Genomic DNA, 23,416 nt, shown 5'->3' on the forward strand with positions numbered 1-23,416 from the left:
AAATGAAATATTCACACGTATCAACATTTTGCTTAAAAACAATATTGGTAGATTGTGTTTATGACATTGCAAACAAAATAAATGTAAATATATAACGTTTTACGACGTTAACCACAGGTTTTACGACATTTACTTTCACTTTCCTGTCAAAACTCTGTCGTTGCTATGTGGTTAGCGTCTCTTCTGTGTACGGTTGCTAGCTAATGGATGTCGCCCTAATATCGAAGTACTGTAGAAGATAATTCAGCCTTTTTCAATATTATATTGGATTATGACGTTTGGAGCGAAGATGCCTTCGTCTTTTAAAATGTTAACTTAGGTGAGAATGGGAGAAGGCAAAAATAAGCGTGGATCTGCTGTACTGGACAACTGTTGCTGCTGCTAGCATAAGCTTGGAAATGCTACTACTTGTTCGCTTAATTTTCATCGGTGATTGTATTTTTGCTGCTTATAAAATAAAGAAGAAAAGTACACGCTAAAACACGCATACTTGAAATGAACTAAAACTAAACATAATGGATGGGTTGTGTTTATGCGTAGTGCAGCATTCGACTCTTTAAAATTCAGTCAGCGCTTGTATTTTTCAAGTTGTTATTTTCAGGCAGTGGTATTATAGAACGTGTGTCATGTTTTACAGGACGTAATGAACACGCTGGAATCAACCGATGCTGAAGTAGGGAAATAGAAACAATACGTTCCCAAGAAGTGCAAAAAGTTGCTTTCTCTGTGTGGTTCAAGAAGTTGTGGATACTCACATGAGTTCCCGGGAGGAAGTCAAAATGGGCGATATTTTAGCCACTGAAGCCAATCTGCTTGGGATGATCAAGGAGGTATAAATACACCTGACAATCTGATGAAATAAATAAACATGTGTCCAGTACATTAAAAGATGACATTCATTGACTTGTATTGCTTGTTTGTTTCTCCTACCATAGTACCTTAAGGTTGAACAGTTTGATAACACAGTTAACAGTTTTGACAAGGAGTGCAAGAGTAAAGGAAAACTTGTATCCAAGCCTCAAGGAAATGCTTTGCGAGATGTAAAGACTCACATCGTCCAGGTAAAATGTAAAACTCAGCCATTGAAGTTAGTTTGTAGAGGTTATAAAATGGCAATATAAACAGCTTTGTCTTAAGGTTGATTGAGAGCTGCAGTATCACCATTTATCTTGTCTATTTCAGATGTCTTACCGATTTCTCCTCTTTACCCATCACTGTGTGCAGAAAGACCTCCTTAGTTCTTTCACTGATGGAGAGTACAAGGTATTCTTTGAGTTGTGGACCGAGAATATTCCTTCGGATCTAGTTTACAGCGATACTGAGGCCCAAAAGCTGGAGTTCTACCTTCATATCCATTTTACCGTCTACCCACTGAGAAGCCATCCTGGAAGACAAGTATGTATTTTGGATGATGTATATTGTAGGATCCTTAGTATCCTGACAGCACATGAGTGTCAACTACTCAACATGTCCACTAAGCCGTGCTATTCATGAACATTTTGCCTTTAAGAAAGTCATTGTCAGTGCAGTATTTATGTCAGTATATTGTTTTTATCACGGGGCCTACTGTCCTTCTTGTCATGATTAACATACATTTTAAATAATTTGATTGAATTTAATCTATTTTATTGGATTAATCTTTTCTGTTGTTGTCTGGGATCCTAATGACCCTGCATCAATCGGGCAAATTGTCACACGTTATTGCTTTCCAACAGTTGAAATTGCTCTATTTGGCCAGCCATCATATCAATATTTGATGTTTATTTATCAATGCCGGAGCAGAGAAAGATATGATAGTATTATGCAAAGATCACTTCATTGATATCTGCCTTTTAATGGAATTGAGTTTTTTTACGTCAGGTGATGAGTTGAAAACTAGAATAATGTTCTATACAGTTAAAAACACAGCATTGGGTATTATATATATTTTTTGCTTTATCAAGTGTAATTTGTTTAATCAGAGACTAACAGGTGTGATTGTTTGTTGCCCTAAAACGATTCAAAAAGAGAGTCTTGGCTAAAATTTACCACCATGATAAGTCAGATAGTCAAAATAATTCAGTTTAATTTTATTTGGACTCATAAAGAGGGTGTTACACTGTTTACTTTATATGTAAACAAATTTCAAAACCAAGAGAAAATGCGTTTTACTGGGTTGGACTGAAGTTCTAACACCGACTTGATCGACATTTGGAATTATCCGGATTTCTACATCAATTCCCAACAATAGTCAGGTAAATGTTGCATTATGTTTGGGCCCTGGTTCTGTAGGACACATGGGGAGGCACACAATCCAAGTTACTTGAGGTCAAGTCACTGATGGTTTGAGAGTGCAATATTATCAACAGATGCTGGTCCACTTAGCTTTTTGAAGTCCAAAGTCAAAGCAGCTGTTTACCAGTAAATTTTAGAGCACTGTTTTCATCCGCCTGCTGACAAACTATGTGAAGATGCTAATTTCATGCACCAGCAAGACTTGATACCTCGTCCCCACTTCTAACTTTAACTAAGGATGGTTAAATGACAAATTTTGGTAAATACTGACAATGAAGTCCAATCCCCCTTGAGTGAAAATACAATTGATGCTTTTAACCGGATGCAGCAGTAACTTGTTTACTACATGAGACAGGACTGCCGCCTATAAACAAGCTTGTTAAAAGTTGCAGACCAATACATTATTCATACTTTTAATATTAGGTGTATATAATATATAAATAGATGTGATATCATGTACATACAGTAAATGTTTATGAGTGCTATGCAGTTGTAAATATTATTGTAAGAGCAGCATGAAGTAACAGAATCTGACTCTTTCTTCAGGACCAGGCGGAGTTTGAAGAGCGAATTTCCTATTTCAAGAAATACCTGGAGACATGTGGAAAAGCATTGAGTCAAACCACAGAGTTTCTGCCTTATTATGCTTTGCCTTACGTGTCCAACCCCACCATCCACCCCTTCTTCAAGGATCTCTTTCAGGTTCTTCATGAAATTATATTGTAATAACTAGTCAGAAGCACATTTTCAATGAACAACTATCGTTTTTAGGAAACCTGGATACCAAAGTTGCAGAATAAACTTCAACAGTTTGTCTCTGTGACAATGAAGCCAGCAAACTGCCCAAGGCTGCTGACATTATATGTATCCTTTGTTGGAATTTAAAATTGGAACTCATTGATTACATTTGGTAGGCGTTTTTACATTTACCCGCCATAAGAAAATTTGGTGCACCAGGTGACAATTTTAGGGTAATTTTATTTATTAAGTAATTCAAGGTCAAGTTCTGTGAACATTAAACATTGCTTAACAGATGAAAGCGATATATTAGTTATACTAACGTCTCAAGAGATGTTCAAAGAAAAAAAATCTCTCCATACGGCTTAACCCAACTCATTAAGCTCATCTGATGCATCTATCATTTCCTTGTGCAAACACTCACACATCCTATGTGTCAAATGCTTATATCCACACATTAAATAGACTGCTTCGTGGCAGGCTCTTATTTGTCATACTAGAGGTTAAAGAAAGAGGTCCACTTTAAAGTGAATGCAAACTCATGCATGACAGCTGTGTTTGCCCGTAGAAGGGTGTTGGTCAGTCCAGTTTTCTAAAAAGAAATGCAACCCTCCCTACAAAACAAACTCGTATCGATCACATATTGACACCAGTTTACCGTCACGCTATAAAATGGATTGTCTTAATCCTGTACAAATTGTCTTGGTGAGGCCATTGCCAGCTTCCAACAGGATGTAGGACATACTGTGACTCACATCTCATATATTCTTTATGCACCTTTATGTCACACTGAGGGAAATAGACGCACGTTAGAAATGTTGAATGAATGCACAGATGAGTGCTGACGTGTGTTCTTTAACAGACGGTATGCAGAAGGAGGGCGGAAAGAGTTCAAAAGGTAAATGTCCCGCTCATGTTACTTAGGATGCTGTTGGTGACTCATGTAAGACCACTTTGTAAAACTCAAAATGGATTATAGATGCCACTTGTTGCAGTACCAAGTCAAAGTGTCTAATGTGCATGTTTAAAGCATCAACATGAAGCTATTTTACTTATACAGTTGTGCTCATAAATTTACATATTGTGCAAACATTTTTTTCCCCGCACTTTTCACAGAAGCCGTGCAACAGCTCCAGGTACAGCTGGTTGAGTCAGAGCGCCGCGCCACCAGCTACATGCGCAAGTTCAACAAGATGCAAGCAGACTACTACCAACTTATTGGCATCACTGCTGACCTGGTTGACTCGTTAGAGGCAACAATCAGCGGAAAAAATGTAATGTGGATCGCAAACGCACACATGCCCACAACATGAAATGTAATACTGGCTAAAAGTTTTATATTAAACGTGGCAAGTACGAATGAGATATGCGCGTACAAGCAGTGAAAAGAAAATACCTATGGTGGTCTTCTATTCATGTTTGTTTACAAAATGGGAGTATAACCGTCTCTATACAGTGGTGCCTAGATTTACGAGTCGAAATCGTCGCAAAAACCAAACACCTTAATGCTACTACTCCCTGCGCACAATTTGACAGTGAATGCACGACTGCCACCTGCTGTAGTGGATGTGCAATTATGCTTTATTCTTCTTGTAGCAAGTACCACCAAAACAACAACAACAAAAAAAAACATGTTCCCCGGGAGCACAAGCAACCCTATTGGTATTGCAACGTAACTCCAGAGGGGCCTGCCCGACTATTTGAGAAGGGCGACCTGAGACACTGTGAATAATTTCATTTGCAGTCAAGAGGAAGTAGCAGTCCTAGAAAAAAATGACAGCCTGGAGAGGTAAATAAAAACGGGTGAATTTTTCTGATTAATTCATGTTCCACAAATGTAAAATTAATCACAATACTATGTTTGGACTAGTGGGAGCGCATAGGACATATTGTAAAGAAAGTTTTTGACTTGATTTCTCCCTTAATAGCGCAATCACTTGCATCATCCATACTGATGCTGAATTTACAGCAAAATAAAATCTAAGACACCTAAAATACGTGTGAATAGTAGAGAATGATGTTTACTCTGTGTGAGAGAAAGCCCAACCGAGCCTTCCATGTGGATGTTGGGAAAAATATATTTGAGGGAAATACATTTACGTAAAAGCTGATTTATTACTGGATCAAGTTTCTACCTTTATTTCTCAATTTTTTTCACTAAACTGGTGCAGTGGACGGCTAAAGCGCACTCCTCATTCAAGTCATTCCACGCAAGTCAATGAAAATAATTAGTTTGACACAAACTCAGATACGGTTGTATTCGTAATGCTCAAGGGGGCCTGTTATGTTTTGGCAGATATCGCCCGAGTACCTGCAGAGTGTGTGTGCTCGCCTGTTCAGCAGCCAGATGAGGCAGAGCGCGGTTCCGATGACTGACCTTACCAGGCCTGGCACTGTGAGTGAAAGAACCCTTTTACACCTTATACTTTCCACCTACCCGATAGATCCGTGACAAACCACGGAATGGTGGGAATTCTGATGAGAGTCACATAAAAATAGACTTGGAAACAAATTAGTCAAATGAACGTGTTAAAAATGATTTGCAAGGATTTGTGTGCACCCTTCTTATTAGGTTAGTAATCCTGCCATGGTTTTGACTGTAATGCAAAACAATAAGTATAGCTGGTCAATTCAGATATAAACACACCGTTAAAATTGTTCAACTTTTAAATGCAGACTTTGTTTGAACTGAACAACTTTTCTCTGTGTGTGTTTTTGCGTGTATGACACTTTCGTCTCCAAAGGGATATTACTCTATGAGTTCATATGATGATGGCTATGTAAGTTTCTCGTGATTTCATCTTTATTTCACATCACCTCTTGCTCAGTTCATCTGCCCTTACTTTCTCGCTCTCCCCCTTGCTGTGTCTCGTCATGTCCTCTTCCACTTGTCCACACCTCCTTCCCTGCTTTCACTACAAATAACCCTCTCAAACTGATTCGTGTCCGTCTGTCTTCGCTATCATTTATCTCTTGATCCTGCTAGATTGTCCCTTATCAAAGGGCCTCACTTAAATAATAAGATCCCTTTTGCCAGGCTTTCCTGATTCGCCTCATTTTGAAAGTAAACTGCCCCAAGATGCATTGTTCCTCCCACCAACTCTCCTCACAAATGTTGGCCCGCTCATATTTCTCTCATTACCATTTTTTACAGTATGGATTTAGTTAAATTCAATTTCAGTAGCAGAATGGAAAACAAAAGGAATTTTGATGCAAAACAATTCTATCACACGGCGGCAGTTGAACAAATAGGCTTTAGGTTGCATCCATTTCACAGGGGGCAACTGCAGCACTTTTCTGAAACAGTCATGGTTCTTAACGTAATAATTCATCAGGTGAAATTTTGTTAAAAAAGTGAGAACATATCTTAACATTTCATTATGTGAAATAAGGGCTTTATTTTTTTAACTTTCTGGTATAATTTAATATACATCATGGATAACTTTGCTGCTCATGTGGCTCAAATTAATGGGCCCTATTTTCTTAGACAGGTACACGTGCGCTTGACATAAAAATAGATTTTTTGAGCAGGAGCAAGTCTAGTTTATTGTGTTTGTGAATTTTACAGACTGCGCGGTTCCTAAATTAATCGAGGGTGTTTTCTATTATCCGGTTCACCTGATAATTTGGTGACAGAAGGTTAGTGATTTGTGATGTTTCCGGTGACGAACTTAAACCCACTTCCAGCGGTGCACAGTCTCTCAGTTTCTTTAAGTTTACCATCATCCGTCATTCGCCAGCAAAAAGATCATCTGCCAGAGACCTATTGATGGACCTTTCATCAAGATGACTGACAGAATGCCCACCTCTTCATTTGGCCCGGAAAAAACATAGCTGTGTTCACTCTCCCATAATGACGCAAACGCTTATTTCTAATGCACCCGTCTACAAAAATACCAAAAGAAAGAAAACTGCACTCATGTGTACAGTTAGCCTGTACTTTGCGCTAGACTAGTGCTGGGCACAAAAATAGGGCCCAATGAGTGTGGAACAATTTTCTTTTTTTTTTACAGAGACAATCAACACTGTACTTTAGTGATTTGCCAAAGTTAACACCATGATTGATCATAATGGGCAGTTTGTTTTGTCTCTTTGCCTGTGTTTTACATACTTCGGGATACTCAGAGCAGAGCTGTCAACGAAGTCAGTAACATGACCAATAAATGGTTTTACAACATAGTAAAGGGTACATGACAGAATAGCCGACGCTTATGTAAACCCTGTATTCCCTGGGTTGTGTCTTTGTGCAGGTGCAAATATGTGATTTGAGACCAAGCTCAGTTCCCAAACAAAATGAGAAATTAACATTATCAAGTGTGAAATAGCACATTCTTTTCCTACAATCTATATTCTGATATTACAACTCGCCTTTAATGCCTTGCGATACCAGTCTTAAAACCTTCCTCCCACAAAAATGCCTCATTAATAAACATCCACTGCCACTTCACACATTTGGAGAACTATTCAAATGGCGCACAGGTTGTCAAACTCCTTTCCTCGAGGAGTGCAATCCTGCATGTTTGAGATCTTTCTCTCCTCCAACACACCTGATTCAAATGTTCTGGATCATTATCAGACTCCTGCAGAGCCAGCTGATGAGCATATATTTAAAATTAAGTCAATAATTTATTTTTTAGAAGTAATCTGTACTATGACCCAATTTGTTTTTTTTGAAAGCTATATCTTTTTTATCAAGTAATTCTAGAGATACCACTACAAATGAAGTTCTAAAGTTTCATAAATCAGATACTGATGGTACTGCACTCTTTGTCATTTTTTGGTCCCAAAATACTATACAATACAATTTTATTTATATAGCACATTTCACAACAGCTGGAGCTGTAACAAAGCGCTTTGCTCTGGTTTAGGTGAGTATCCCGCTGAAAAAATATTTCATAGGGGGTTACATCATTGAAAAAAAGGTTGTTGACTACTCCTCTTGCATTTCATGTTTTTCATGATCATTGTAAAAAATAAAAGCCAATACTAACAATGATATGCAATATAGTAATAGTTATGAATTAAGGGTCAGGTTCAACAACAGGTGGATATTTTTAACCTCATAGCTAGTGTATATATTACAAAAAAAAGGAAAATACCTAAAAAAAACAAACTAATATGCTAGAAAATATATTTATTATTATTATTATTATTATTCAGTAGCAAAAGTGCATTAGGTGATACAAACATCTCTGATTAAAATTTGCTGTTGACCAGAGTTATTTTACAGAACAAAATGTTAACTGAGGTCTTGTTGGCTCATCTCCATTAACTCAAATAATCCTCTCCCACTTTTCCGCATGGGGTATCTTTCCAAACAAAAATATAAGTTTGGGAATTGAGCATGTGCCACATGCATGACGTGAGCATGTCCATGTACGACTGACTAAAGCATTTGGTGATTAGCAGGACTAAAAGATGATCACTCATGTTTGTCAAATAATTGCTTGAGTTTAAAATAAAAACATTCTACAATAAATTTTCTTTTGTTCCTCTAGGCTTCCTCAATACTCCGAGCATCCATTGCACCATAGTAAGTGTTTAGGTCTTGTACAGCTCTGGTTCATTTGTCCAACCTGATAATGAAATTTATTTTGGCTGTCTTTTTTTGCAACCCCCAGCAGACCGAAGGAAGTGCCAATGCTGCCCTCTCTAGATTATGTGAAGCTGAAAAAGGACCTGCTTGAAGGATCAGACCGTCTGAGGTCCCTTTTGCTTCAGGCTCTGCGCTGGGTTTGTCCATTTTCCTCTGCACTTATTTAATGCAAGCATTGCTGTTTGTAAGACGACTGACCGCTGGCATGTTGTTTCCTATCTCTGAGCCAGTCAAATTGACTTTCCAAAATTGTCAATCATTTTTAGAGACTTACTCGCTCACTTCCCGGTGAACAGAGGGACACTGCGCTTCAGGCTTACATAAGCAATGATCTACTGGAACAGTACAGCACAAAGCAGGTGAAGCTATATCATTAATTGGCTTTGTGTTTTGCTCCAAGTATGCATTCATTTACTCCAAAAGATTTTAAGAGCCTGTAATTGGCTGGCAACAGTGTCCAGGGTGTACCTTGCCTCTTGCCGAACGTCAACTAGGATGGTCCCCAGGTCGTCTGCTACCCTAATGAAATCATCCATGCATGGACCTTAATAGCACTGAGATCACCCCAATAGCCATGTGACCAAATATTCTAACTAAAAAAAGTGAACTTTCCTCTACATTCAATTTATGTTGCATCCTAATCTGTGCACCAGAGTGTAGAATAAAGTAATAATTCTTGTCCATTGTCATCACTGGCTAATTATTCTCCATGGATTTCATTACATTACCTTACAGACACAACATTTTTTTTTTATCTGCAATTTAGAAGAACAATCATAAATTAAATTAATTACAATTGCCAGGAAATACACACAAAGATACACAGTTAAAGTACAGTACATGGAAACCAGAGATGGCAGATTAAATGGATTGAAGCAATTTGCACTTGTTGAGGTTTCTGTAAATGCCTTGCTCGAGGGCAACAATTCTTATTACATATTTTAAATATGGACCTTATCACAAATTCTTTATATGAAAAAAACACTGCACATTCTGTCTCTGTAGGAAACTATGCTTCATTTACTGACGTCAAAGAATGAAATGGTGCGGCAGTACATGGCTCGTCTCATCAATACATTTTCCTCCTTTGCAGACGGTAAGTGTCAAGAACGTCAAGAGTTAGGAATATAAATATTTTTTAACAACAATCGGGGTTAGTAATGGCCTAGCCCTTAGTGGAACCTTTGACATAAAACACTGCTTTTTTTTTTTTTTAAATGGTTCCCAGCAAGATGAGCGTGCGAGACTTCTGTCTTTTAAAAAGTGTTTTTCGAAGGCAAGCCTTTCAATATCTGTTTTATTTTCACTTGTTGTTTAATTAACTGCAAAAAAAAAATCAGCTTTAAAATAAAAAGTGTTCAAAGTGGTAAGTACTGATTGTATCCTTCAGCAATAGAAGGAACTTCATGCTCTTGAACATAAACAAAATGAGACCTCATTTTAAAAAAGTCAATATCAAAAGTTTTGATCTTTACCACGTGGCTAGAGACGAACAGATAATTATGACAAATGTCATGTTTATATTTACAGGGCGAGTTTACCTCTCCCAAATCCCATTGCTTCTAAAACTCTTGATGGAAACGGTCAGGGAGGAGAAGAAGAAGGACTCCTTGACCAGAGAGAATGTGCTGGTGGCTCTGCAGAAACTCAGCCTCATGTAATTCAGCGTCTGTAAACCTTACCGCGTATAAAGAACAATGTCTCAGTCAGCCATTTAACAGACATCAACACAAGAATATGTAATTTTTAATCCATTTTGATTACTGCATCTGTTTGTTAGGAGGACCCAGCAGACTGTCATGATAGAAGATGATCTGATTGGCTGGCTGGTGGATGAATTGCATGACTCCGACTGTCTGAGCGATTACACCCTGGAGTATTCTGCATCTCTTCTCATGAACTTGTGCCTGCGAACAAAAGGTACATGCAAAAGATACAGTACATGAACACGACAGACTGTAGTTCCATATATGTTTTCAAAATATTCACCGAATGCAACCGTTGGTGTACATGTTTGTGATTGTGCTCATGTCACATGGCTGTCTTCATGCAGGAAAAAGGAAGTGTGCAGAAAATGCCAAACATGTGCTCAAGGTTCTAACTAACCTCCTCGGACATGACAACCACGAGGTGATCCATTTCCCCTTGAAAAGTGTGTGTGCATGTGTGTGTGTGTGACAGTAAGATACAACCTTATGCCTTTTAAATTTTTGCCTTTTTTGAACTTTCATAATTCTTTCCATGCATCATTTTTCATATTGAAATGTGTTCGCATTGTCTGTCTCCCTCTTTTCCAGATTCTTCCATATGTGAATGGCGCCCTGTACAGCATCCTGTGCATCCCCTCCGTGAGACAGGAAGCTAAAGAAATGGTGAGATGGTTGTGATGTCTTCACCCGCTTGTATTCACTTTTAATGTCTCAACACACTCTAGCAGATGTTCATTATGCCCGAAGATATTTGCTGCTGCATGCGTTACGTTTTGCTTATCTACTGCTCGGGTCTGATTCACCAGCCAATTGAATGTGTGTTTTGCTTAAATGTGTGTAGAGTGTGGAGGAGATCCTCCACTGCTTCTGCAAGGAGGATAACCCAGATCTTCACAGACAAATTGGTTTCATCATTAAACAGCTCAACTCAGGTCAGTGAGAATGTACATTTATGGCTTGTTCACTTATTTACTACAGTGCATTTTTGTCGGTCAATTTTGGCTGTGTTATTATTATTACATGCAAAATTAACAAGTTATTTCTCATGCACTGCTTGAAGAATCACAATGTAACTCCAAATCAATCACATTTCTGGGATATCAGCCTGTCCAGTTTGGAAGCAACAATGATTGTGAATCAATTTCACCTGCTGTTGGCAAGAGAAAATGAGAGACAATGCAACTCCTATTAAGGCTCGGTTCTGCAGGTGGAGGCTACATACCTCGCCTAACCTCTCCTCATCCTTAATGGTTTACTTTTTGGTCATTTTTACATTTTGTGTTCTCACCACTTAAGGTAGCATGGCGCGCAATGTGTAGAACCTGTAGTTGCTTAGGTGTTGCGGCACGGCCATCAGATAAATGGCAATGCTTGGCTTCTTCTGGCTGGAGTGGAGTGTGTCATGATATCCTGCATGAAGTAAGCATTGATGCTGTGAACTGGCCTTCCTGTTTCCCAGACCTGAACCCAGTCAAGGACCTCCGGGACACAATGTTTCATCGCCCTGGAGAACATTTGCAGCTCATCAAGGGCATTGTAGAGAGATGTCGTAGGGAGTGCATACATGCACCTGGTGGCCCCACACACCTCTTTTTGCATTCTCTTAAGGAATTTTCACAGAAGGGATTTTTCCCATTTTATTTTGGGGATAATTCTGAATCCACACCTCTGTAGAGTAACAATTTTGATTTCCATTTGTCATTCTTAGATTATTTTGTTCTCAACTCATTCCACTATGTAATGAATAGGATGGAAAAAATCCTACTTAAATATTGTAGTGTTCCCTCCCCTGTGGAAATTGGAGAAGTGGATATGGGAATTTCTTCATTAAATACATAAATGTTGTGTTCCATCCAGCGGAGGAAGAAGGGCCCGAGTCTGACGATGAAGAGGATGAGAATGACAATGATGTAAGTCTCATGTTAATACTTCACACTTTACTCCACATCTATCAACACATTGTGTCACATAATAATAAGCATATCTTGAATTACCCCATTTGAGAAAATGATGGGGTGAGTCAAAAAGTCTATTTTGCCTTCGTTGTAACCTGTACAGCAGATTGTAATCTTGACATGGCACAGATATTTAGTGTCATTCGCTTGCTTGTGTTCATGTGGGTGTTTCCTGATTTCAGTGGTAAAGAATCAAATGTCTCCACTTGGGTAAATGTGAATGACAAGTGTTGTGCAAACTCATTTTAAAGGAAACTAATCTTATTAGCACTGCTCATTGAAAAGTAGTCATCGAGGCATACGTTTGGAGAGTAGATATCTGGATTCACATTGTTACTTGATGCAGACTTAAATTATAATTTGGTCTTTGTGATTTATGTTGTGACAGGAAGATTTGATAGAGTCGGACCGAGATAAAGAGGAAGTCCTTCAGCCGAAGACCTGTGAGCTGTCTGGGGAAAGTCTGCTCACTACAGAGTACCTCGGTGTAAGCAAAAAAAAATACACACAGACACACTCTTGACACCAGCTCCACAACAACACACATCTGACTACTTACACTTAAATTTCACGCTAACTGTTGAGGTTAGGTTCCTCTGTCGCACAAGCTCAGATAAAATCACAATCATTGTGAGTGTGCTACACACACGCTCACCGCATGCCCCACCGCACTACACGACTACTGTGAATTTAGCAGGAAGCAGTGCAGACTCAAGATACATGGTAATGTTTCCATTCAGCGGGCTTTAAAGACAGAGAAAATGGATTCTCAACATACATGCAAATGTATGTAAATGTATATTAAACACAATGTAGCTGAGAAATACGATGATGTCCACTGCGCAAAAGTGTTTGACAAATTCCAACATTTTGTTGAACAGCTTCACAGACGGGTGGTAGCAGCTTAATATTGTCCTGTTTTCACTTGATACGCCCATGTAATAGATATTACTAACTAACTACCATGTAATACTGTTCAAATGAGATATTATTATCATTTTTTGAAAGAATGCTAATTGTCCTGTGTATTGATTGTGCAGATTATTACCAATTTACCCAAAGTGAAGAAGACAACCCCGCAGCATCAACCAAGTGTTGATGAGCCTCTACAGCGACCGGTGACCCCAGGCTCCCACCGTAACAATAATGTTGTGTGAGTGAAATGACAAAATATGTGTGTTGTGTTAGTTTTAGTCTTTTTTTTATTTAATTTTTTTATATTACTACCTGTGCAACATTGTGCGTTTATGGAGCCAGACGCCGCCTCATGCAGTGTTCAAGAGATTATATTAGCAATTGGCATCTTATCTCAAAGGCCTTGATTCTCCTGAGGGAGATCACATGACATCAGCACAAAAGGAACCTCAAGTAGCGCTTTGTCAAAACATACGATCTGTGAATGAAGTAAAGCTACAACAATAAAGACCAAAGAGGTCAATGCGACAGTGATAGTATTGTCTACTCGGCTATAACTTTTCAACCTCTTGGATTCTTGATATGTAGAGCAGTGGGTCAGAAAAAATGGGGTCACAATGTCACGTGAAATTAAAGACTGCCCGGGTTCTTTCAGGTTGAGGTGTGAAATAATAAATAAAAATAATTGAAAGCAATTGTAAAAACAATTTTTTTTGGAATTATTTAGCAGCACTTATGATGCTTTTACTTGTAGTAACTGATGCATGGTTTATCTTTTTCATACAATCCTAATTTACACATGAGTCTAGAAACACTTGCAGCTCAAGAGTAAAAAAAAGTGTAAAAATGATATTAACCTATTAACGCATGTAATTACTTAAAAAAAATAATCTGGGGCTTCTTCCGATACTCATCAGAACTCTGTTTGTATTTCCATGTGTAGAAATTACCATCCAGTCTGCCAAAGTGGCAGAGAAGGGGGAAATAAACCTCACCCTGGACACAGGAGTGAAAAAGGAAATTCCCTTCCTTCCAAGAATGATTCTCTACCTCACACGAGCTATGACAATCGCCCGCGCACAGCTGACTCCCTGCGTCACAGCCCGGGTGGGTAGAACGTTGTAATGGCTTCATGAACTACGATGACAACAGCGTTTCAGAAATCCAATTCTGTTCTAACATGACTGTCACCTCGTGCATAAATCAATGAACACCTTTAGGATGGACTAGAATGGGCCCAAGCTATGCTTATCTTTTCCGTCACAGTCATTTGGTGGCAGGGGCTCAGACTTAAGCTTTGAGATCAGAGAATCACAGTTTTAGTGTTGTGGGCAAAAATGAGTCGCAATGATTGGCTGGAAAAAGACCAGACTGCTTCCTGATTACTGTCCTGGTTTGTTTTGTCACCTTTTTGCATTTAACATTTTGGACTAAAACACTCAGACTTGGAGTGCGGCCGATTAGCCAAAGCTTCTGATATGGACCAGTCCTACAAGGTACGAGTCAGAAAAGCAACCCTCCAAGAGAAACACAATGGACCTTTTCACAGGTAACTTAACACGAAATTACAAAATTACAGACTAACCATTAATGGAAAAAGTTGTGGTCTTATGATCTTTGAAGATATTTTGCAGTAGAAACTTTTATATTGTATTTTGTTTTGATTGTCTAGTCTATTAAGACAGCTACAAATAAGTCTCCCCATCTTAGAGGAAGACTAGACTTCCTGGGAACTACTTGCAATTGCACTTGCTGAAAAAAAAAGAGTTTCAAGAGAATGGATGTTCTGTTCTAGTTACATTCTTCAATTTGTACTGTGAGAAAGTATTTTAGTTGGGAATTTGGCTTCATGTTACAGTATTATTTCCTGTATCTGTTCGAACAGCCGTGAAATTTGGACTGCACGGTCTTTCGTCCAACCAATGCGTACTTGCCTCACTTTTTCTTCTTTTTTATTCTCCACGGTTCTCAAAGGGCATGTCACTTTGTTCTGATATGTCTCTTTTTAAAGGGAACATATTGTAGAAAATTGACTTTTAGTGTCTCATATTAGTGGTGCTTTGATTAATCAGCCACCAATCATAATCAGCCACTTTCCCCATATGTCAATCATTGCCTCTTATTACCGATCACAAAAAATTATCATCCAGAGCTCGTCCTTAGCAGCCTGCAGCCACTAGAGACCAACCTGTTTACAATTTAATGTTAAGTCTCCTCTTTCTTCCTTATTTTTCTAATGTACACGGAATAGCTTATGCCGTTCAAGTCTGAGTCGAGTCTCATGAATGTCAGGTTTTTCATAAGTTATTGGCAAACAAGTCATAAAATCAGCAACTTGAGTCGACTCAAGTCCAAGTCATATGAATCGAATCCTCCGCCTCTGTTATGTAGACATTTAATATCATATTCTGTTATTTATTGCAATCTTATGTGATTTCGTACAGTAAAATGTGCTTAATATGCCACTTTATGCCAACTGGTTTTTGCAAAGTTTCATGAGTCTTCATGCATAGTTAGACCCTCAAAAATAGTGTTTTTTGGCGAATAGCTTATTGCCATGGCAACAGCATATCGTGACTCGGCATAGGTTTTACCAGGTTACTTTCCAATGAGGATTTGGACCCTCGCTTATTGTTTCTACTGGTTATTTATGCAATTTTAACACATTACATTTAGCCATCCATCCATTTGGGTTATGGGTAAATGCAGCCACACAAGATGCACACCAGACCGCTCGCCACTCAGTCACTTTCACACCTTTTAGTGTCTGATTTATTTTTATTATATGGAATTTGGGAGCAGCTCATCAAATAAGAGTACGATAAAAGCTCCCACAATGTTAGTGAGAGAGGCTTCAATTCAAACTGATGTTACAAAGTGACTGGATAACATTACATCTTCAAGGGATGACTCAGTAATTGTAGCGCTAATACATTTTATTTCTTATTTGATGTACTGTCCAATGTTTTTATATATTGGGGACAACGGACGAGCAAAGCCTGTACGTATTTACTTATTTATCGCCTCTTCCTTGTCAGCAGCGGGGATTCCATCTCTGTGTTTGCAAGCAGGCCGAGGCTAGGAAAGACTCCTGAGCCAGGAGACGTTCAGAGAAACACTGCATATAGTCTGGCCCCCAAATTTTCCCAGGCTGAACCTCAGCAGTGCAGCCGGCCAGGCTCCACAAGTTCCACAAGTGGAGTGAGACAACAGAGTAGAGGTAGGTGTAATATATTGCTGGAGAAAAAATGGTTTTATTGTCCCTCGTCTTCCGTATCGACTGTCACAAAAATTTCATGGAACAGTATGATGAGGAATACGTTGAAGCTCACGTTTATTACAAGGGATATGTTCCAGACCCACAAATTTATGATGGATAAAAACATTTAAAGACCTCTTTAAATGTTACACTCTGCGTTATTTTAGAATTTAAAATTGAAAATAATTCATTTTAATTTCAAATTTAAAAAAATATATCAAAAAGATTCATCGATGATTAAAAATAATTATCGATTATTTTGATCACCTGTTACTTGTCGTTTATTAATTGCGGCGCCTCTTTTTCGAACCAAGTAGTTTTCATCTGTATCTCAAATATGAATCTTGACCACTGCGCTTGCAACTCTGGTGCTCTTAAATGGATGCTCACATAAATTCTCTACTCATGCGCCTTCATTTCATTAGATGAGCCAGTAACTTCATCCATGAATCTTGGAATCAAACATAATGCTAAGTGTGTTTTTGAGGTCTGGCATTTGTCATACATCAGTGAAGTCATACGGAAGTCACTTAATTCAACCTTTGAGGCAAATAAGCAAACGCACATGGCACAACAAACAGAATAAGTGGATGTTTATTGTGTGCTTCCATTGCTTTTTTCCGCAACTTCTCTGCTATCAGTCAGATTAGTTTACACTTGAGTGCAGTTTCTGCTGCCCGTCAGGTTTTATTATCACTAATATTTGCAGCTTGCTAGTTTCCTGTTGCTGAAGGAGGGGTAACAGCAGCTGCATGTTGAGGCAAATCCCCCTTCAGGCCTACATTTGCTACACAATAGACATGTGCATTGCCCTGGCCACCCACTCCGCAAGTAAATAGGGAAGGTTGAGATTTTCAGAGTAGCTTATTATACTGTGGAACGCCATACACCTCTGAGATTGTACATTTTTGGGGGAGAAATTTTACCTGGAAAGTTCCAACCTTCTATTTTTAAACTGTCCCAATATGTTAGGAAAGACACCTTGCTGACAAAATCAAACCACTTTGGGGGGGGGGATTCGTGCCCCCGGATTTCATTCTCCCCGCCAGCAAACCCCCACCCCCCCTCCCCACCACCACCACCACCACCCCAAACCTACATTGCTCACCTCCTGTGTCCTCCCACAGGCAGCCAGTCAACACGGAGGTGAGGAGGAAGCTGTCACCACAGCGTAGATCCATCTCCCCCGGCACGTCACGCTTCCTGTAACATCATCCTTCCAGGTTTTGATCAGGGTCAGAGCAACGAGCGGGGTCGAGAATCAGCGACGGGAGGCGGAGGGACTTGAACAATGCAAAGGATTGTGGTCCTGCATTTTTTTCCCGGCTTCGGCACAGACTTATTGCAACCCAATACGGGATCAGACAATAATTGCACACCCCCCCCCCCCCCCAGCCAGCCAGCAAACCTGGCGCTCTTTGCGGCCTGGCCTGCTTTGGCCCTCTTCTCTGCTCTCTGTCTCTCTTTCTGTCTCAACAAGGTCAATTGGCACACCCGAGTATGTGGGACATTTTGCCACCATGACACAACTGATGAGTCTTAGTTTTCAAACTGGAGATTAGCATAATGTTTACAGGTAAAGGTTTAAGGGGCCATAAAAAACAGAGCTACGGTAAGGCAATGATAAATTGTTATCCTAATTATCAGAATTGCCTGAGTGATTTTTTTGTGTCTAATTGTATAATAGCTGCATAGCTTTTCTCTTCTTACCCCGGCTGCATCCCCGCTTGTTAGATTCCAAAATCACGCTCATCGTTTTGACTTGGGGCTTTTTCTGCCTTACAAAGATGGACTATGGCATGAGAAAATGTGCTTTTCTGACCACAAAGTGAAACAGCGCAATAAGTCAGATCTCTGGTAAAATTTGGTGTGAATGTGTGTGTGTGTGTATATTCACATAGGTATAAATGAATTTAGCAAATGTATGTGATGTAAAAATAATGTTTTTTTCTTTTTGTTTTTTAATCAAAGAGCAGTTTACTTTCATGAATTGTCAATGGTTTTTATGTTTCAAGACATGTACAGTATGATTTTATAGTTGTAGCATGCTGTCATTGTGACTGTATCACAATAATCATACATTTATTATGGTTCCTATGTCTGCATTGTTGGAAATTTGGAAAATCATAGGATTTTAATTGCGTTTTTATTATTGACGGAAATAATGTTTTATTCTCAAGTAAGATGGACATGTTTGTGTGAGCTGTGAAAGTATGTTAATGCATTGGTTGGCATTTGCGTGTCAACTACCGGTTGCAACTGTTAAACTAATCATAAATATATTATATTATCAGATTGGTTACCGTTTTGAATGACGTCATGTTCATAAAGCTGAATGTCTATTGTCATTGCTTGAAATTAAATTTGTAATGTACATCGCTTATTGGACAACACACTGCTACTTTCTAGTTGTATGATTTGTTTTTACATTTATACCAATTACAAGGTTTACACCGCATCTAACAAAAAAAAATGAAATGTACATTTGCCCAGTTGCAATTCCAATCCTTTATATTTATGTGGAATGCATTTTTTATTGTGTCTTGGTGAAAATGTTATTTCACAATAAATGGCTTAAATCCCACTTTTGTCATTTATCTTTCAAACTGTATTCAAAGGGAATGAGAGAAGCCGCGAGTCAATTGCGTTCCATCCCACAATGGCGCGCAATTGTGCAAACGCCCTCTTCTATCTGTTCGTGCAAAGAATATACCAAAAGAAAGAAAATTCCACCCATGCACACAGTTGGATTGCACTTTGGGCCGGACTTGCACTGAGTTAATTTTTCCCCAATAACATGCAAAAGTATGTCAAACGGGAGTCAGTGCACACCTGCCTTCAATTAAAGTGCATCTGATTAGCTCCAAATCAAATGCAGGTTTTCAATTATGCTTTTCCTGACATTTTTCTTTTCTTTCTAGCAGAAGTCTGAAGGTTTTTTGTTTTGTTCACACTGACTGCTATTTTGGAACTGTTCATAATTTCCTTCACCCTAACACAGGTCCTACGACTTCAGTTTCAGCTGAAGAAAAAGCGCCAGCATGCCTCACTAGGTATTGGGTTTTTGGCAAACATATCTTTTGGAATTAAAAACAACTTCAACCTTCCTTTCAAAATTATTAAAAAATCAGTTGAAATCTACCAAATGCGCATGTGAAAATATGTTATGGGCCAGCAACATAAGTTTGAATATGATTGAGTAATTTTGAACAGAGCCACATGCGAGGGTGCGCACTTGAGCAACAACATTGTTTATTTTTCCCTACCCTTTAAAGCCAACTGACGCTAACTTTAAGACCACATTGGTAATCATAGGATGTTTTCCAATCATGCTTTGTTACTTTTAGTTTATATATAATGCTATGCCTCTTTAATGTGTTATTTTATACCAGACAGGTTGTAATTTAGTTACTGTTTTATTGTTTGTAGTTGTTTTTGCGATTCAATTATTGTTCATAACGTAATGGCAAATACCATCATCTGTGAGACATTTGTACAAAAAAAGATAGTCAGATTCAAGACGCACAATATTTATTGATATCAAATCTGATCCGCCTGCGGAAGGAACTGATGGGCGAGCTTGTAGTAGCACCTGAACATTGTAAATTGCAGTCCGGCCAAGCGGGAATCCACCAGTATGAATATACTCAAATGTTAAAAAAGTCACAGAAACATTCCAACAGCAGAGTGGAAACTGTTTTAACTACAAAGGGGTAGTTTTGGTGTAACTCCAAATATTTTGTCCATGATGATAGCGTGGCGAGAGTGTTTAATGAGTGATTTAAGGGTTGTTAATTTGACTTTGGTCAACCCTCAGACCTGTCAAGGTACCCTTGAGGTTCCCCACTCCTGGATAACAAAGGGGTCGTTTTTTTTTTTTTAAAAGTGTTGATATAAATAGAGCTCTGACTCAAGTGGACTATGTTCTAAAATGACACACTTCAGAACAAACTGTTGCGAAACAGCAGATGAGCCTTGTTTTTACAAGCATGGCAAATGGAAAGAAGGCAGACCCAGCATATCTAACTGAGAGCTTTCCGGTGCATGATGCCAGTTGTCTCCTTTGTATTCAACTTTATCAACTTGACATTTTCAAACTTAAATAGCACACTTGACGCATATCAGTCCTCACTTGATGCTGTAATACAGCCATGAAGAGATTGGGAAATATTTTTCCCTCCTTTCATGTTAGTCAGAAGACATCTATTTTTCCCTTTCTATCTCTTCATTCATTGTTTTGTTTTGATGGAAAAAAAAAAAATAAAGCAGCGGCTTCCTCTATGCTGCGATTACAGCTGGACGGTACCAGCATGCTGGAGCTAAGGGTTACTAAGCCACCTGCATGCAAGTGCGTCAATGTGTCATGTGCGACTTGTTTCCTCACATTGTGTTACTGCTCGCTGGTCGCATCCTCACTGCGAATCGTTGGACATCCCTCTGGACTGTATAACAGTGAGTAAGTTAAAAGCCAAATGAGCAGTTTTAGGCTTTATAAAAAATAAACGTACACGTCTTCAAATTATGTAATTTACAAATATGGCTTTGCTCTCATATAACTGATACTAATGATATTTCCATTATTAAACTCATGTCTGTGCAAGCACACACAGTGCTTGACATCGCAAAAGCAGAAATCGTCTCACTGGGGTGTGAGCATGAGATTGGTGTGGGCAAAATGTGTTTACACAGATAAACTAGTGCGCAAGCTGATTTCTCACGGTATTTGTGACTTCACAATCCATCTGGTCCCGAGCTTGCTGATTTGCTCCGAGAATGAATTTGCTAAAATGCGGGGATCGATAAGTAGGGGCTAAATAAAGCTCATAATTTTAAACATACAAGCTTATCCGTGAAGCTCGTTGAAATGGATGTGTTATCCTAAAGACGAAGTAGTTTCCAACAACAATTTTAGGATCTCGTACGGGTTTGAATCAGTCGCCATCCCACTCTGATGTTTTTATCAGTAAGCTAAGCAGCCATGTGCACTGCTGATAACGGATAACACCAGCCAAGAAGAGCATTTGAGGGCGCCTTTCTCGTAAACCTCCTGTTTCCTCTTGACCAGTCCCGAGAGATAGATCCCGGTGATCCCACCATCCCTTCCAGCAACACTGTTACACACTTGTTGACACTTTCAGGGCATGTTTGTTGGTTTTGGTAAACACAGCAAATAAAGCAAACGCCAGTAAGACCATGGACGGTGATTTTCACATTTAGATAATTCACAAAGTTAGAACTGCTTTGTTCTTTTTAGTTGCGGCCTCTTTGGCGCACATAGATTGGTGACGGGACAATTTTCAACTTTCGGGGCTAATTGCCGGGGGGGATGGGCTGATCTATTTGGTAGAGTGGTTGTTGTGGGGGGAGAAGACGCTGGTGTCTTTGTTCCTGTTGCCTGGTCAGAAAAAAAAAAAACATCCTCACTTGATGGCTGAGTGGACAAGGTGAGTGTGGAGGGGGTCGGTATTCCCTCAAGCATACCCACCCCCCCAAGGCCAACACCTCCCTCTCCTCAGCAGTAAATTCCTTCATGGTGACAGTAAGCCTTGAGCGCAAAACACCTGACAGAAGCCAGGTGATCCTCTCCGGTGGGCTTAACTCAACAATAGGATCAGGGTAAACTTCCTGTGGGCTAAAAGACGGAAAGTTCTACTTCATATTTACAGCTTGATTTTCTTTCATCGCTGCTCACCTTGACACCTTCCTTGTTCTTGTGTAAACTGCAATAAAAGATAGAACGGAAAAACTGACGGAGAACTGCCAAGGCAGGAAAAAATGCTTTTTAACTAAGTCATTCCACCTTTTTAATATTCAACAATTCCTCTGTTTCTCACATATATCCTTGTTCGTGCTAAGGTCCGTTTCATCGAAGAAGGAAGCTGTTAACAAATTATTAACCCTATTTTCAGAGCAGGGCAATCCATCCCAGCGAGCGGAATGGGCCGGCTCTCCGTCCCGGCCGGACGCCCATTTTTGTGGCGGCCTGTGACAAATTTCAAAAATGGGTTCGATTAACAAAGGTCAGAAGTTGATTTTAGTCCGGCTCATAAATCGGCCCTCATGCATACGATGAGCCTACTCTGGAAATGCGCTGAAATGGACAAAAATTCAAAAGTCAAAAGCTCCACTAAGAACTGACAGAGAATTTTTATGAATAAGGCCGGTGGGTCGAGGCTGGAATGGTACAGAGATCGCAGCCGGAGGGTGAGGGGCTGACCCGCAAAAAGGGTCAAGTGCCCAGCACTGCCTTTCTTGAATGTGATTGTTTTTTTTTTCTTTTTTTCTTTTTTTTACTTTAATGCATGAGTTCTCATTTCACGTCACATCTTCTCATGTTCTGCTGAGTTGAACTCTTAGCTCTTTGGGGCGGGACAATTACATGGACAAATCATCATGAGGTCATTGTAACCTTTGTCTTTTTTTCTTGTTTTAAAAGTTCTATTCTGTCAATTAAATCGGAAAATGAATGAATATTGTTTGAGTGACCTTGTTAGATTTAAACTTTTCCATCCATCCACGTTCTACACTGCTTTCCATCTTTTAAAGCAAAACTAACCTCCTGCACCTGTTGGACACCAGCCTGATGTGTGCGGGCTATAAAAGCAACACAAAGAGCCAAGAGGTGCCCAAATGCCTCATGGAGGTGAGAAAAGCTGCATTGTGTGTGTGTCGCCATGTAAGCTCTTGATGAGGAGACTAGAGTGTGGCTGTGGGCCGTCAGTAATGATTGTGATGTTTTGCCACTCTGCAGCTGCAGGAGTTAGCCGGAGGAGGGGGGAGAAATATCCAAACGGGAAAAAGCAGCGTCGGCAGGCAGGCAACAGGATGCACATGGCTCTGAGAAGGATAACTTGTTGGATGCAGGAAATGGAGAGAAGGAGAGGAAGGGGGCCGTTTGGATCACAGCTGTGTTCGGATTGAGAAAATTCCTGTTTTGTAGCACACAGAGGCATGTTGCTGTCCTTTCTCG

At 39.4% G+C, this 23,416-nt stretch overlaps 1 protein-coding gene across 7 annotated transcripts; it reads left to right on the forward strand.

Annotated features, from left to right (window-relative positions):
• Positions 1-173: 173 nt before the first annotated feature.
• Positions 174-18,329, forward strand: armc9 (armadillo repeat containing 9). Of its 7 annotated transcripts, none has more exons than XM_088313879.1 (26): positions 174-319; positions 638-830; positions 936-1,061; positions 1,183-1,395; positions 2,821-2,976; positions 3,046-3,138; positions 3,886-3,910; positions 4,129-4,286; positions 5,309-5,407; positions 5,757-5,792; positions 8,511-8,545; positions 8,634-8,745; positions 8,875-8,967; positions 9,614-9,704; positions 10,139-10,265; positions 10,389-10,528; positions 10,662-10,738; positions 10,906-10,980; positions 11,159-11,249; positions 12,175-12,227; positions 12,661-12,759; positions 13,313-13,425; positions 14,131-14,294; positions 14,631-14,736; positions 16,226-16,407; positions 17,574-18,329. In XM_088313879.1, the coding sequence occupies exons 2-26, from the start codon at positions 756-758 to the stop codon at positions 17,594-17,596; spliced, it is 2,562 nt and encodes an 853-aa protein (XP_088170005.1). In that variant the 5' UTR covers positions 174-319; positions 638-755; the 3' UTR covers positions 17,597-18,329. The 7 variants fall into 7 exon arrangements, with proteins under 7 accessions (XP_088170005.1, XP_088170006.1, XP_088170008.1 ...); XM_088313880.1 differs by having other exon boundaries at positions 16,229-16,407; XM_088313882.1 differs by having other exon boundaries at positions 1,225-1,395.
• Positions 18,330-23,416: the final 5,087 nt, after the last annotated feature.

This window comes from Idiotropiscis lumnitzeri, chromosome 13 (genome assembly GCF_059441095.1).
Source record: "Idiotropiscis lumnitzeri isolate Australia: NSW breed Sydney's pygmy pipehorse chromosome 13, RoL_Ilum_1.0, whole genome shotgun sequence".
NCBI classification, from domain to species: domain Eukaryota; kingdom Metazoa; phylum Chordata; class Actinopteri; order Syngnathiformes; family Syngnathidae; genus Idiotropiscis; species Idiotropiscis lumnitzeri.

Coding starts and splice junctions, on each gene's coding strand:
- armc9 (XM_088313879.1), top strand. CDS start 756: ATGAGTTCCCGGGAGGAAGTCAAAATGGGCGATATTTTAGCCACTGAA. Junction 10,266..10,388: donor CTGCAGAAACTCAGCCTCAT/GTAATTCAGCGT, acceptor TCTGTTTGTTAG/GAGGACCCAGCAGACTGTCA. Junction 11,250..12,174: donor CATTAAACAGCTCAACTCAG/GTCAGTGAGAAT, acceptor TGTTCCATCCAG/CGGAGGAAGAAGGGCCCGAG.